The sequence below is a fragment of the Catharus ustulatus genome, chromosome 10 (assembly GCF_009819885.2).
Source record: "Catharus ustulatus isolate bCatUst1 chromosome 10, bCatUst1.pri.v2, whole genome shotgun sequence".
NCBI lineage: Eukaryota > Metazoa > Chordata > Aves > Passeriformes > Turdidae > Catharus > Catharus ustulatus.
In genome coordinates, this window is record NC_046230.1 from 13936085 (window position 1) to 13951549 (window position 15465).

General features: G+C 38.4%; 1 protein-coding gene across 9 annotated transcripts in view; it reads left to right on the top strand.

Annotated features, from left to right (window-relative positions):
• ACAP2 (ArfGAP with coiled-coil, ankyrin repeat and PH domains 2) overlaps positions 1-15465 on the top strand; it is a 64421-nt gene that overhangs the window by 3959 nt on the left and 44997 nt on the right. For all 9 annotated transcript variants that reach the window (XR_004418836.1, XR_004418837.1, XM_033068482.1 and 6 more), the window contains exon 2: positions 12986-13043. Coding sequence is in view for 7 of the 9 variants with exons in the window: in XM_033068482.1 (XP_032924373.1) it covers positions 12986-13043 (58 nt within the window). In the remaining 2 variants the exon portion in view is untranslated. The remainder of the gene's footprint in view (positions 1-12985; positions 13044-15465) is intronic.

The following is a 15465-nucleotide window of genomic DNA, read 5'->3' on the forward strand; positions in this document are numbered from 1 at the left end:
ATTGAAGAGGTCACTTGTGCCAATTTCTGGCTTTTTAGATTTATGATGTATTTTTTTCTTTCTTCTTTTGCACTGTGTAATAAAAGATTTGTTGCTTATCTGTTTCCCAAATAATAGTAAACATTTTGTCACTTAAACTGAGTAATATAAGAAAGTGGCTTATTTAACCTATTTGGAATATGTTGTGTTCAGTAAGAGAAATTATCAAAAGTGCCTAACCCGTATATTTTGGTCTGCTTATTACCTTCTGGAGAAAATGTAGAAGTAGGAGCATCAGGAGAATTGTCCCTTCAGTGCTGAGTTTCAGTGGGAAGGGTGCTGGAGGGTAACTGCTTCCCTCGTGCTCAGCCTGGGTTTGAAGCTCAGCCCACGTGCATGCACGTTGCTCCACTGAAATCATGAGGCTGCTCCTGGGGGTGAACTCAGCCACATTCCAAGTGTGAAGAGGAATGAGACCAAGAACCCTGCATACAAAATCTGTTTGTTTTGCTCAGACTTACCTAGCTGTTCTAGAACAAATTTCCAAAGAAGTGTTTGGTCTGGGCTTTCTGCCCTTGGGACTGAAAAGCAAGTCTGTAACATACTTGGCAAGGGAGGATGGAAAGTATTGCAGAATAATAGGGAAAAAGATACAATAAGTCAAAAGGAAAAACTGCCAAGCATTTGCTTGTGAGTCTGCATTTAGCATTTTTCATACTTACGTGGTTGTTAACGTTTATAATTTCCTGTATGAGACTCCAGAAGTGCACTTTTTGCAACTGAAGTGACATGGAGAAGTCTTGGTGGGGTGTGAGTAAGTTACACGTGTACAGTGTCCCTGTTCACGCTGCTGGGAGTCTGGTGGAGTCAAAATTAAACTTAAACTGATTCTAGATTTCTAATTCTGCACTTTTGTGGAGATTGCAGTGACTGTCCTGTTCTGCTCAGGCTCTAGTAAATGGTTGATTTATTGTTAAATCTGTAACTATGCCTTTAAATGTACGTTAAGAAAATTCTTGACCTGGAGAAAGGGAGATATATTTGAACATAGTGTGCAGTGTTAGAGCACTTTTTTTGAGGGAAATCATTAAAGAATAAAGAAAGTTCATTGAAGATCACTCTCTAATATGTCTGTGAAAAATCTCTCACACTGAAATATTTTAAATCTGAAAAAACTTAGTAGCAAATTGTTAACAATCCTTCCTAATGGAGATTAAAGAAATGTGTCCTGAAATCAGGATGTCTTCATTTGGTTAGTGCACCTAAATTTTTTAAAAAATAGTAAAAAAGTTGACTGGCACAGTTATGAATAACTGAGGATAGGGTTATTAATGGTGATTCTTTTTCTTAATTGTTTGGTTATGATTTACATTAACAAGAGAAAACTTTAAAATCTTAATTACGTCTTAAATTGCTAATAGGAACTTAAAATGTTAGCTTCCTTCATTTTGGTCTTTTTACATTTTTATCTGGAAATGTTCAAAAAAACCCCAGAGTGAGAAGAGACTTATAGTGAAAGTAGTGACAAAATCTGTGTGTTACCATAACATTGCTGTAGCACAGCAGCAGGATGGTTTCTGAAGAACTGATGTTAATTAAGCCTGTACAACTGATCTTTAATGAGTACTTGCAGAATTAGAAGGACAGCTTATTTATATGTGTGTGCAATGGAACTGTAATTATACAAGTCCTTACAGTCTTTCAGGTTTTAAATATAGATTTGAAGAGGTTTGGTTCTTTAGCCTCAAGTGTCTCATTTATGTTGGCTAAGCACATCTTATGTAATTACATTAAGAACTGAAGTCATGGAGATGGTAGTTTTATATTTTTTGAAAGGGGAGGAAGAGCAATGTTAAAATCTCTGGAAAACAGGGTCTGTAAATAGAACATTCATTGGGAAGGTGGCAACTATGAAGTAGAGACCTGTGTCTTGGGCTAGATGGACTTTTTGGTGTCTCTGTTTTCACTGTACGTATCTGTGAAACTGTTGGCCTCTGAATAGCAAATGTGCTGATTTCAGCAATGTTTGCACCATCCTGTGATCTTTTTTCGGGCTTAGTTTCTTGACAACCTTGTATTCAGAACCACATTATTTAGTCAGCATTTTTCTGGTTCTTACTTCGTGCAGTGAACAATATGGCTTAAATTATTACTAACTTTTTACTAGAGTAAATAATTCTAAAAATTTCCCAAGGCAAACTCTGTTCTTATAATCTGTTTTGGAAGAAAAAAGGAAAGGAAAATGTCTAATTTCCATTGACTACCGAAATTACTGTTTACAGACAAGAATCCTTTGCCTTAGTCTTGATGCAGGCCTTGCTGCCTGAATCAGTTTGGTATCTCAAGGTGATGCAAATGCAGAAAGTGTCATGTTTACAAACGCAGGAAGTAGAAGAATAAATTCTGAGTAACTTGGTTACTTTTTTTTTTTTTTGTGCTTCTCACTTGTGCATGCAGAATTCATTTTAAGAACAGAAGTTTAAACTGTGTAAATACGTTTGTGATCTCGGTGAGCAGATACTACTGTTTTGAGATGTAGATGTTCCTGTGAGTTTAGGTAGTGATTTAGGTGCTTTGCTTTTTGCTAGTGGTGGATTTGTAACAAAAGTAAGGGCTGAAGTTACTGTCTGCAATGGAAGACCATGGGGAGGACATGCAGATCAGTGTGTGGACTGTAATGTTATGTTAATACATCCAGGAGTTTTCCATACCTGTGTGTGAGGCACTGTAAATCCTGGTTTATTGTCACTCTTTCACATCACTAGAACATTAGATTATGAACGTGAGATATAATAGATATTATCATTATAGTCATAAACTGGAAAATTTTAACCAGTCTAGTGGACTCAAACATTGTTTTGCCTTCCTGGTAATCTTTTCAAGAGGATTCCTTGTGTATTTGGCAGAATAATGATTTTATGGTTAATGTTTACTTTGTGAATATTAGAAGCAGCCAGGCCTCAGACCTAGAGTAAATCAGTTGTGTTGTTATGATGCACTGCCTGTGTAAGGAGAAATCTCATTTGTGGATTCATGTCAGGTATATGTTTTCAGATTGAGAAGACACAGTGATAGACTAAGAAAATAATTTGTTACAAAATAGTTCCTTCAATTTCCTTTTATGAATGAGAGGAGATTTTGAACAGAGAAGATGCCTGTCAGATGGCTGATGAACTTACTGGTGTGGCATGAATTTGTGAATCAGGATTCCTTTTTCATGTTTTAAGTTACCTATTTGATACTTTAAGACTCTGCAGTATTTGGGCACAATACCCTTGGGTAATTTTTGTAGTTAACATTTCAATATTAATGGGCTCCAAAATTGTTGTTTTGTGGTTTTGGACAAGAATCTGACTGTAGGTGCACATGCACAAACTGCCTTTTCATATAATGGGTTTGTGATCTACCTTCAGCAGCAGTTGTTAAAGGAAGACCTCTGCTTGCAGTTTTGTCTTGTTAAACATGAAGCAAAGCTAGTGAGAATTTGCATGATGTGATTTTGAAGTTTCTAAGTTGGATATAATACAAATAAATTGGAGTAGTCTTATGTAATGAAATGTATTCTGTCTGCTAAAATTAAAAAAAAACATTTTATGCAAGACAATTGCAGATTTCCATCTTTCTGTGTGCCAGATGTGAATTTAAGTAGGAACACATGCATTTCTGTGCATTTGAAATATTCTAGTCTTCAGTTTTTAGTGATCTTACAGTTAGTGTAGAAATATGTATAACTTATGTAATGCTGGAGATCACGTAACAGATTTTAGTGTACTGATATTTAGAATGACATATTGTAGATGTAAATTTGAATTCAATCCTTTAGAACAAAGAAAAAGTGTGTTGTAATTCAGAGTTCTGACCATGAATGGTATCCTTTCTGCCTGTCAAAAAAAGAGATGTGAAATATGACCTGGGAGATGGGGTTTGTGTTTCTGCTCTGTGGACTCTCCCCAGGGAGGCACTGAGCCTCTTCTGTCCTTGTCCTGTGGTCTGAGCATGGATCCCTCTCTGCCTGGCACAGAGGTGGTGGCTGGTGTGAGTCTGTGCTGGAAGTTTCATCCCACCCTCTGATGCTTTCCTAGATTCCAACTCTCCACTGACTCCCTTGCTGCTCAAGCTGCTGGTCAGTGGACACTAATGGTGTCTGAATGTTGGTAATTTTTGGCATAAAAAGATGTAGTTTGTATGGGGTTTGGGGGCTACTTTGCGTATGTAATCAGACTCAGTATTTGTCTGGATTCTTGTAATGAGCTTCAATGTAAAGAACATGTGGTGTTGCAATGCTATTGGTTCTATTTAACATGCTGGTGGCATTATACTTTTGGTTTAAGACAACCCAAAGAAGAACTAAGTGAGTGAAGAAGAAAAATAATGTAGGTGCAGCAGTGCTGGGCCTTGTGATCTTAACTGGCACTAGAAAAGGTGCTGTAAAGACTCACAGGCCAATTGGAAATGTAGCTTATATCTTGTCTGTCCTAGACTTATACCATTCATTTAAGTTGGAGTTCCTGTCTATAGAAAGTGTTTAGTAAATAATGACCTAGGCCCCTTCTTTCTGAACTTCCTTAAACAGGAAAAGGAGAATGCATCTCATCTGCTGTGTACTATCCCTCCTCTTAAGCCAGATCTTAGGCTTAGGCTCCTTATGACTATTAATCTTCATTAAGATTTGATCCCAAGCAGTTCTTGGTTTATTTTAGCCATATGTGTCAGGATAAGGTGAACTGCACCCTGGAAGTCACATGTTTCTGCTCTGTCATTTCCAAAGGTGCTTTAGCTGACTAATTCAGGTATCTGTGCATAGATACCAGTATTTGCAGTGTGCCTTATCTGATCAACAATAGAACAATTGCATTGGCTTTGCCAGACAGCATTGCTATTAAGGATAAAAACTGCTCAAGACAACTGAGGAATCTGATGTTTCATTGAGGATGCAGCTTCTGGCTGAATTTCTTGTGTTGCTAAATTGGACTCTGTTTAAAAAGACTACACACATTCACATACCTTCTCTGTGGGATTATTCCTCAAAAGAATCTCCAGTTTGTGGAGAATGATTTTTAAAAGTATTCATTTAACTTCATTTCTTTTGTCAAATGTCTGATTTTGAAGAATGTATCTGCCTATTTATTCTGTTCTACTTGATTTATCCAAAAAAAGAATGATGAAAAATGACAGAGGGAGGCATTGAATGCACCTACTATTACAAAATAACCACTGTATTTTAAAATCAATCTGGCAAGATTTTGATTGAAAATATTTGCAGTTGATTTGAGATGAAAAGCCTTTAACATGTAGTAATTAAAGGATATTTAAGCTTCTGTTGGTTGAAAAACAGCTTACCTGCAGTTAGCTCTGATAGATGAATGAAATCCCCTGGTCTTTAAAATCTCTTGATGACTAAAAGGTGGTGGGAGAAAAGATACTAAATGTACCCAAAGAAGTTCCAGGGCTGTGGGTGTACCGCAAGCATTTTGTTGGTTTTATGTTATAAAGTTCCAAATGTTTTTTTCTTTAATAGCTTATCATTATCATTTGAAAGGGCTGAGGAGGAAAGGCAACTGGCCTTTCCAAATTTGAAAACAGTAAATTTGAGGAAAACATGAATACACTATATTTTTCTTTATTGTCCTGATCTAATGCTCATGCACTCTTTTGGTTTGAGATCAGATTCATTTGACTGGCTGCTTCAGTGGAAAGGCATAAAGGACAAGCAAACTACTTTTTGCAGTATGTGGGAACAATAAAACTCTTAATTTACATATAAAATGCACTTTAGGTTACTGAATATGAGATCCATATATGTATGTTCACCTAATATCTGAACAAAAAATTCAAGTTCAGAATTTGTCTATTACAGCAAAGCTGCAGCCTTCTCTCTGACTGTCAAATAGCATTCTAGTTTTTTGAAAGTGTATTGCTGAAATATTCAACTTCTGAAATGGACAAAAAGGGTAAATACTTGCTGGGGACTCAGTCTTCATAGCAAATCTGAAACTTCCCTCATGTTTCAGTAAAGAAGATCCACCTGATAAGACTGGAATTGTAGACAGCTAATGGTCCTCAGCTCTTCTGAAACGTGAGCTCTGGTTACAAAGGCTTTGCCAGCTTATGCTGGTTTGTGTGCAGCAGTGCTCTTCTAACTGTGGTATAAGGTTTAAATTAGCAACTGAGGGAGTTAGAAAAAGAAAGGGACAGATATTACCTAATTTTTCTGGAATTGAAACAACACAAGATTCCTATGAAGATTACATGGTATCTTTTTGTTTAATTGCACGGTACTCAGATCTTTAGTTGCCTCTGCTTTGCACGTGGTTTCCTGTGGTGGTGTTTAAGTGCTGCTGTATCAGTTCTGAGCATATTGATCCTGAGAATGCTGTGCTGGGGCTGTGTAGTGATATTTACTCTTTCTGCATTGGCTGCAGGTGAGCTACATAAAGGGTACCTTTCCAAATCAGGGATTAGTATCTTCATTGTACTTCAGACTGTTATTGCTTACAGCTTTTATAAGCAAAGTTGGCAGGTCTTCATAGCATCTGGCTCGTAACTCAGATCTTGAGGCTAACAGGGTGTATTCGTTAGATGTCCTATCTTGGATCTTTTGCAGTTGGTCGCTTGATGGTTGTATTTATGCTTCCACTTCCTGACCTTACTACATACTTGAGTTTTCAAATGTTGAAATCCTTCATTCCATCTGCTGCTTCTGTGCTCAAGATCCTGAGTAGCTACTGAGATTTAAAAGATTAAAGCAGCTCTGTGATGTTGGCAAATTTTCAGCAGCAAGGCTTCTGTACACCACCATCAGTTCCTTGAGCTCCTTTCTGCTGCCCTTTTTTTGTTGCAAGATCTTGATACTGTAGTCCTACTTCCTTATCTGATAGTAAGTCCTCCTGAAAAGCTTTTGACTCAGTCTTGGATGTTGGAATCACTAGTCAAGAGTTGTGCAGTGTTGTGATATGTTGCATTCTTATCAACTTGCAGTGTAATCAACTACTTTTCCGTGGAGCTTTCATGGTCGCCATTGTGTCCCCATCTTGTTAACAGCTGTCTTCTGATGAACAAAACACTGAAGTTGAAAGATGAAGAAAATCCTGTTTCTCAGACTTTTAGTGGAGGAAACAGGTTGCTGATTTCCTGCTTAGCCTTACTGCCAGACTCTCCTGGAGTAGAAAAAACTTAGGAGAAAAATATTAGGTGAATACATTGGGAAAAGAGCACTGTTAGGCATTTCTGGCAATTTACTGCAGAAGAGTAGTGAGGGAAAAAGTTAAAAAATTTAGATCCAGCAGGTAGCACAGAAGTCCTTATAGTTTGTGCGTGATAGACTGGGTGATACAGACTGTTAAATGCTAGTGCAAGTTTAACGGTATGGAGTTTGGCTTCCAGATGTGTATGTTAAGGGTGGTAGAATTTGTTCCTTTTTGAAGACTGATTTGATTATAATGTTCATTATATTTGAGCTCTGTGTAGTCTAACAGTGAAGAACTAATTAAGGGAAATATACATCTTAAAAAGATTTGTCCTGCTTGTTATATTTGACCATATGAATTACTGAGGAGAAGCTAAACCTTGTAGGTGCAGACAACCTTAAAAAGTGATACCTACAAGCAGACCTTTGCTTTAATAATTTTATGAATTCAGTAAACACCTTTGCTTTATTTCATTTGATTACTGAGAGAAGTCTGACTTGACAGGAGTGGGGGAAGGATCCTTTTGATATTGAGGACTTGATTCCTGTTTCTCCAGGGAAATTTGAAATGCAGACAGTGCTTGTTGTGTACCTGAAAACTTGGCTTATTCATCAACATCATAATCTTCTGTTCAGGGAATGTATTTCCATATTTCAATCCCCCAAGCTCATAGAAAATTTCTAGGATTTCAGGGTGGGAGTTCAACTTTCTGATTAAAAACCCTACTGTTCATGTAGGGCACATAGAAGTTTTTCCAAGCTATTGATAAAATGTCATGTGGCAATGACTGAAGAATTAACAATGTAAGGAGTACTAGCATGAATGAGGAATTTTATCTTGGCGTGTCAGGGAGAGTTCATCATCTGTTCCTCAGTATGGAGGAGCTCTGTGCCAGTGGGGAAAAAACTCTGCAGTGCCAAACCAGCGCTTCAATGGGCTCTATGACAGGCTGCAACAGTGTTCATCTTTAGACCATATTAATGGTTATGACACATCTCATGACTTGTAAAACTCTTCTTGTATCTATCCATGCTGTTTCCAAAGTTACTAGGCCTTACTGTTCCATGTATGTCTTCTTTGTCCCTCCATATGTCATGTTTCTTTTTTAGTCTCCAGTTATCTGATGCCATAACACATGTACCAGCTGTGTTCCTTCTTGGCATGCTGGTTAACGTGCCTGTGGACACCTTTGTATATCTCACTATGCATGAAGGAAACCAAACGAGGTACAGAGTGATTGGAGGGAGCCCTGAGAAGCTGGAGGGTAGGTCTGCAATCCAGCAGCACCTCAGCAAGGGAGGGGAAAGCACAGGTAGAAAACTCCTAAAGTTTAACCCAGATGAATGTGAAGACTTCCTCTGAAAAGTAACAACCCTGTGCAGCTGTGCTGGTGGACAGGCACCTTTGCAACCTGGTGACCAGCAAATGGCCCTTGGTGAGCAGTGAAAAGTGGCAGTGTCCAGTGGCATTAGTCACTGTGGTGTGTGCGCTCTCCTGGCCTGAGGCTGCCCTCAGCAGTCCCTCTGTGGCTGTTTCTGAACTCATCTGTGAGTAGTTGCTTTGCATCTGAAGGGTGATGCCAAGGTGCAATTGCAGTAGGAGGAAAGGGAGGTGGAGGAGGATACAAAGCAGATCAAACAGTGAGCAAGTGTAATATCCTCTGTGGTACACCCACATTTTAATTTGCCTTTGCATCACACTACAGGTCATAGTCTATCTTCTGATTAATGTCTACTGTCCTTTTTGCTATCTGTCACCTGATAGGCTTTAACATAAAGGAGGAGACAATCCTGTAAGTCATCAGGTTCATATTCTTATCTTGCACTTATGTATCTTATTTCCAGGTTTTCACATTCGGTAGTACATTTTCTTTCAAGTTGTCTTTTAGTGGATGTTGGCTGAAAGGATGTCATCTCTAGTGAAGACTGAGTTGTGCATTGAGGAACTGTTCTGCATAGATTGTGTGCAAGTAAGAGAAGTGTGTCTTTCTAATATTTGAGGAAAAGACTTTAGCAGTAATGCCATTGAAACTGCAGTGGTAAAAATCCATTCTTTCCATTTCATGAGTCCAAATATATGAATGTATTCAAAAGCCCCAAAATTAATAGCAATTGATTTTGTGACTTGTTCCTGTTCTTCTGAAAGTATATTCAAGAAATTAATCGAAGCTTTTCTCAATAAAAGAAAAAAAACCCAAACACACACTGTTGGAAAATACTTTATTATTGGGTTTTTATTATTCTGAATGTTTTTTATAGTGATGTATTATTTCTATAATTAATAATTATTAGTTAGTCGCCCATAGCACCTTAGATCTCTCAAGTTTGTTGTTTTTCAGCATCTGCTTTAGTGTGACTACACTGATTCCAACCTGCTCATCTTCAGGAGCACAATCTGAAAATGTGAGCCAGAATATGATGAATGAATGAGCAAAAGACTAAAGGCAGGGTATGGCTTCAATGGATTTTGTTTGAAGAGGAGCTGACTTTAAAAGCACTGGTGACCACACTCTTCTGTGGGAGCAAACAGGGCCTGCAGACCCCTGTCTGTGGCCACTGTGTGTGGTGTTCTGGTCAGCAGTGTGCAGTGCTGTTCTCCAGGATACGTTGTTTCCTTTCCTCATGTCTGCAACTTCTGGTCTAAGAGTGACACATTTTTTTTTCAGAGGAGAGTTTATCCATCATCATTCTGTTTGGTTGCTGGGATTCTCAAAGTACCTTAACCTGGAAGAAAGTGTTTCACTGGTCGCTTAAAGGGAGAGCCGTGGTGGCCATCAGAGTTCAGCTGTCCTTTGTGTATGCTGGGCTGGGTAACTGGTGACATTATCCTCATTTAAAAAGGCTGCAAAGTCAGGTCTTGAGTTTTCTTCCATCATCTCCTGGATTCCTCCTGCCCCGAAGCTGTGCAGGAAGCTGTATCTAGCAAACTGAACTGTGTTTTAGGGGGGTGGTGAAGGAGGGAATTCACAGCAGAGGAAAGAAACACATTCCTGAGAGTCCTCATTACAAAGCATGAAGAGTATGGGAGACAGCTCATTTATAAAAGCTGTCCTCCACCCTTAAGCAGCTGTTCTGGTTTTGTGCGTTGCCATGCAGTATTTGAACATCTTGGGAAGCCACAGATGTTTGAGTCATACCCTGGACCTGATTTGATCCTTGTTCCTGGTGCTGGAGCCTTCTGCCTGAGATCACCCTGACGCAAACCTCGCTCCCAGCTCCCACCTCACTAAGGAGCAGCAGTTTTGTTACACGTCAGCTCTGGCACTTGGTCCTCAGCTGTTTCACCAGCACTTCCTGTGTTTATAGCTGGACAGTGGGTCTTGACTGTGGACATGACATTTACTCAGAATTATGACAGTTTTCTGTGAACTTTATGCCTTACACAGATGTTTCAGAGAGAAATGCATGTGTTCTGTGGCTTCGAAAAGTATTAAATTAAGAAAAACAAGGGTAGCATTAACATAGCATGGCTGAGATCAACTGTTTTTCATGTATTGCTAGCCCAGGATGAAAACATGAAGACAGTTTTTGTGACTTGGTGATACATAATTGGATGTATATATCTATAATCTGATAATCTGAATCTCTCCATTGTTTTTGTGCTTGTAATCCAATATTGGGCTAATACCTGTGAATATGTTTGCATGATAATGACTTCTACTAGTTTTTATGTGGAAACAGTGAAAGCAGTCATTTTTATGCGAAGAGGGATAGAATTAAAGTAGAGTTTGGCTGGAACCCCACAGCTGTTTGATCCATATCCAGCTGTAGGGCCCAGATATGCCATTCTCCATTACATGGCAGTGGTGGGAAATAGCCCAGAGAACCAGCCTGGTGCCTCAGTGCCCTGTAGCATTTCAGAGATCTGCAATGAATTGGGTGGTAGTGGAGTCTCTCCTTTATCCTATGATACCTCTGTCTGCTTTGCTTTATACTTCTTTTTGCTTGACTTACCCTTCATTGTTTCAGTTTTTTGATGTTCTGCTGTTACTTCTTCCAGTTGAGCTTATTCTGTCTTAAAATTTGCTTCTTGGAATAGAGGTTTAATTACTGAACAGATGTGTTGTCTTCATTCTGCCTCTCTAACTGCCTTTATCTCTGTTCTTCTTTTTGAATTTTAGACTCTTAGCTCATTAAGTCCTGTGGAGCTAGAACTCTTTGCTAGTTAAAGACACTAAAAAAATAATACTCTTATCAGATCTTGCTGCAGTTCTGTAAACAAGCTACTTAATTTTTCTTTTATGTTAATGCCAAAGAAACAAATAAAAATTTGTTGGACTGTGATTATAAACAAACTAATACAAAATTGCAGTCTAAATATTGAGATACTTTTGCTTCCTTTGGGGGTTTTGTTTTTTAAAATTCTCTTTAATGCTTTCTGAGACAAGATTAACTAGAGACTCAAATGGAAATAAGTCAGTTATGGAAGAAAATAAAAGAGAAATTGATGTTACCTGAAATCCTTGATGGTCTAGCAAAGAGGGAGAAGCCAAAATCTAGCTGCAGAGATTGCTTGGATATAAAACCTAGAACACAGCAGTGGGAATGCACTGAGGTACAAGAACTGGAATGCAGCTATGTGTACTGAAATCTGCAAAAGCTGGGAATGTCATGCTCAGTGTTTGAGATCTGCAAGCAATTGGCAGCATTTTTCAGAACTGTTCTTGTAAAAAAACTGCTTTTCCTGAACTTGGGGCCTGATCCAGTCTTTTTTTTTTTTTTTTTTTTGTTCTTGGCTTGTACTCATGTGAACTAGAATGGAATTAGCAAGAGACAGTAAAGCTGTGGTTGTGTGTAGTCTCTCCTCAGTGGTATAAAGTTGGCTTTAGAAATTCCTGCTCCAAATCATTCTTCCCTGCCTGTATAACTTTTTCCAGGAAGAACTGGGCTTTTTTGTTGGACTGAAATGTGAAATATCTGATCCAATTTTCCAAAAAGCATTACAGAAAACTTCCTATTACTTTTTTTTCCCCCAAGGGAGGCTACTACTGGTAAACAGTGTGGCTCCATGTACAGTTATGCCGGAATGACTGAAAGAATGAGCACCCTGTGATGGCAGCAAGGGCACTCCTTGCCAGAAATGAGTCCGTTCAGCTCTCAAGGCAGTAGCCTGATGAAGCAGCAATGTTCATAGACTCTGAACAGTGTCATCCATCCTCAGTCTTCTGATTTTTCAGGTAGCAGTAAGGAAGGAGGTATCCAAAAAAACAAGAGCTTTCAAGAAAAAAAAATCAAAAAAGAACTGTACTTTAGCAGTGCTCCGTGAAAGCAGCTTTTACCTGGCAAGTTAAATTTGACTGGCCTGGAAGATTTGACCAGTGTAGACTAGAGGTAAATGATCTAATCAAGTGTGCCATCCGAACACACATGGCAAGTGCTGTATTTTTTCCTACTCTCATTGCAAGGTTATGCATAAAATAGCTGCACTGTTTGCAGGTTTGAGCCAGGAGGTCATCAAAAGAGTTAAGAAGGTTCCCTTTGACTTTCAGTTTCTTTCCTTTGTTGTTAGCTTCAAACATACTGTCTTTACAAGAACAGAAGAAACCTATTGATGTGATAAATATTAGGATTGATAAAATTTGACCTCAAATATTTATCAATAGACCATGTTTTAGTACTGATGTAGTTTTTCTTCTTTTTACCCATCAAATTTCCTGCAATTCTTGTGGTTCTTTAAAATCTATGCTGTTTTACAGCTGAAATTTAAGTAAAACTGTGATGGCTATAAATGAGTTAAATGAATGCGTGTCTGCCCCTTCTCCCCAGACTCAGAGTATTTTTGTGTAAAATTTTAAAGGAAAACCTCTTTTATGCTTGTAGGGCAACTTTAGAAGAGGTAGAAGGAGATGTGACAGAGCTGGAACTGAAACTTGACAAGGTAAGCTTTTAATTCAGCAATGTTTGTTCTTAGAAACATCAAGCAGTGTGTTTCGGTTTTATTTTAAAGTTCACAGCTGGGAAGTGTCAGAGGCTGACCAAGCACCGTGCTCTGCAGAGGGAAGGGGTCCAGGTCGAGCTCACAGCTGGAGCAAAGCAGCAGCGGGCAGCTGCAATCGTGAGCTCGCTCCTTCCCCAGCTGAACTTGTGCAATTCCCTCCTGAGCTGGGCCCTCTCTGTGCCCCTGGGACTCAACCAGAGCCTGTTGTACCACAAAGGCGTGCTGCTGGATACTCTTTGTTTTGGGGGGTTAAAATCCGTGCTGTTTGGAGTTAGTAATCTGAGGCACAGCAGCTAGGTGTTGCAAGTACATAATATGTTGTTGGCTTTTTGCAAATATTAAAATAAATGCTATATGTATAATGTTAAAATGGCTTTTCTGTATGAATATAAGCTTTTTTCTTCTGACAGCAAAAGTTAGACATAAGTTTTTTTAGAGATAGTATGTTTAAACTACCCTCTTAGTTGAAATAACAACCCGTAAATGTGTAATAAAAACCCTGCAGCTGACACAACAATTATCAACGCTCACCAGCTGCAAAAGGCCAGGACCACCACCCAAATTAAAAAATAAGAAAAAAATTAAAACCACAAGCCAAATACACACATGATCTAAAAAAGCAGACCCAAGAAGTAGCCATGCTACACAGTTCCCATAAAAAGTTTGACTATACGTGAGGAACTATTGATATGCAACAAGTTGATGTATTGTAAAATGTATTTAAAGGGGCGTTCCCAAAGCAACCAGTGTGCTCTTAGCAGCTTGCCAAGCACCCGGCCATTTTAACCCTTTGCTTTATGTGTGTCTCCTATTATCTTTTTAATAAACCTTTTAAATTTTACCAACACAGTAAAACGTGTTTTTCACACAGGTGTGTATATATCCTTCCCTGTTGTGTGGGGGACCTGACTACTGTAAAATTCACCCTGTGTTTTGTCATGTTTTGTGCATGTATGTAAAAAAATTATATGTAGCATCTTTTCAGCTCCTTACTATCTGTTTATTGGTTTTCTCACCTTTATAAACTTTTGTTATTTCTTTACTAGAATTTTGAGAGTGGCTTATTTTTGGTTTTCATCTGTACAAACTTTTCTTTCCTTTGTATTCGTGCTAAATGTTTTAAATTATTTTTATCTGTGTTTTCACATGGCAGGCAGATGTCATTTGTTTACCTCCTCAATTGCTTTTTGAATACAACCATTTTTCCTGCAGCTGTGAGTTGGCTGCAGAGAGCTGGAGAAATAAAGATGGTGTCAAGCCTGAAGACTTATTCTTTACTACTTGCAATAGTATTTCTATTTTTATATAGAGAATAATCTAACAGTTTGCTCTTACAAAATAAATTCAAGATCCTTAATTTTGATTTGGTGTGAATCTTGGTGAAATTGATGGGTACAACCTACATTTTTACTGTAGGAGTGTTGAATCTGTTTTGGTAGATCAAACAGTGTAAGTATTTAAAGGATCTGAAAAATCAGTCTTGGAAGTTTGGCTTTTCTACCAATCTGAAAGGATTGTTTCGGAGGAAAACAATTCTCATATTTCTTAAATGGCATTATTCAGGGCCTTGTAGTACAATACTGAAGTTGAAAGCCAAACTTCTTGGGTGAGCTGAAGCAACTATGGCCTGAGGGTAATAATTTGGCTAGGCTTGGTTGGTAATTTTTTCTGCTCAATTGTTCATGCTAAACTTAATTTTATTGTCTCACAATTTTGACTATGGGTTACATTGTCTGCAGTTCTGTCCTCTCTAGAAGAAAGCAAGCCTGGTTCAAGCTTGTGAACTATAAGCAAAGGTGAAGGAAAAAGGTTGATGTTGATAGTGATTTTTTTTTTTCTTCAATCCATTGTTCAAGCAAATTGAACATTCATTGGAATGTGGAAGATCATGCTCAGCTTTCCATTTTTCTTAAGGATCTGAGTTAACATAAAATTTAGTGGGTGGCTAAGGCAGAAAGGATGCTTGGATGGTTTCTTTGCCCCAACACAGGATCAAGTACTTCTGTGTTGCTTTTCATGAAAATGTATTTACCATCCTTGAAAAATCTTTCAGAGATGAAGGTTCAATCTTCTGTTTTTATTCTCAGCTTGGCTTAGGGTGGGGGAGCTCAGTCATAATGCACCCCTTCTCAAGAGAGCACCTTGTCAATTGCAGTAACCACTCTTCCGTACATTAATGGCCCAGTGCATAAATGGTTCAAGAAGTGGGAAAACATCCCTCACAAAATTCTGAGGACTTTCATATCAGAGTAGCATGAGGGCTGAGGTGCTGACTGAAGCAGTGAGTGGTAGGGATGGAAAACAATCAGAGATTAGTCTGTTTGTGAGTGATTTCATGATTGATTTCATCTCCTGAGATGTA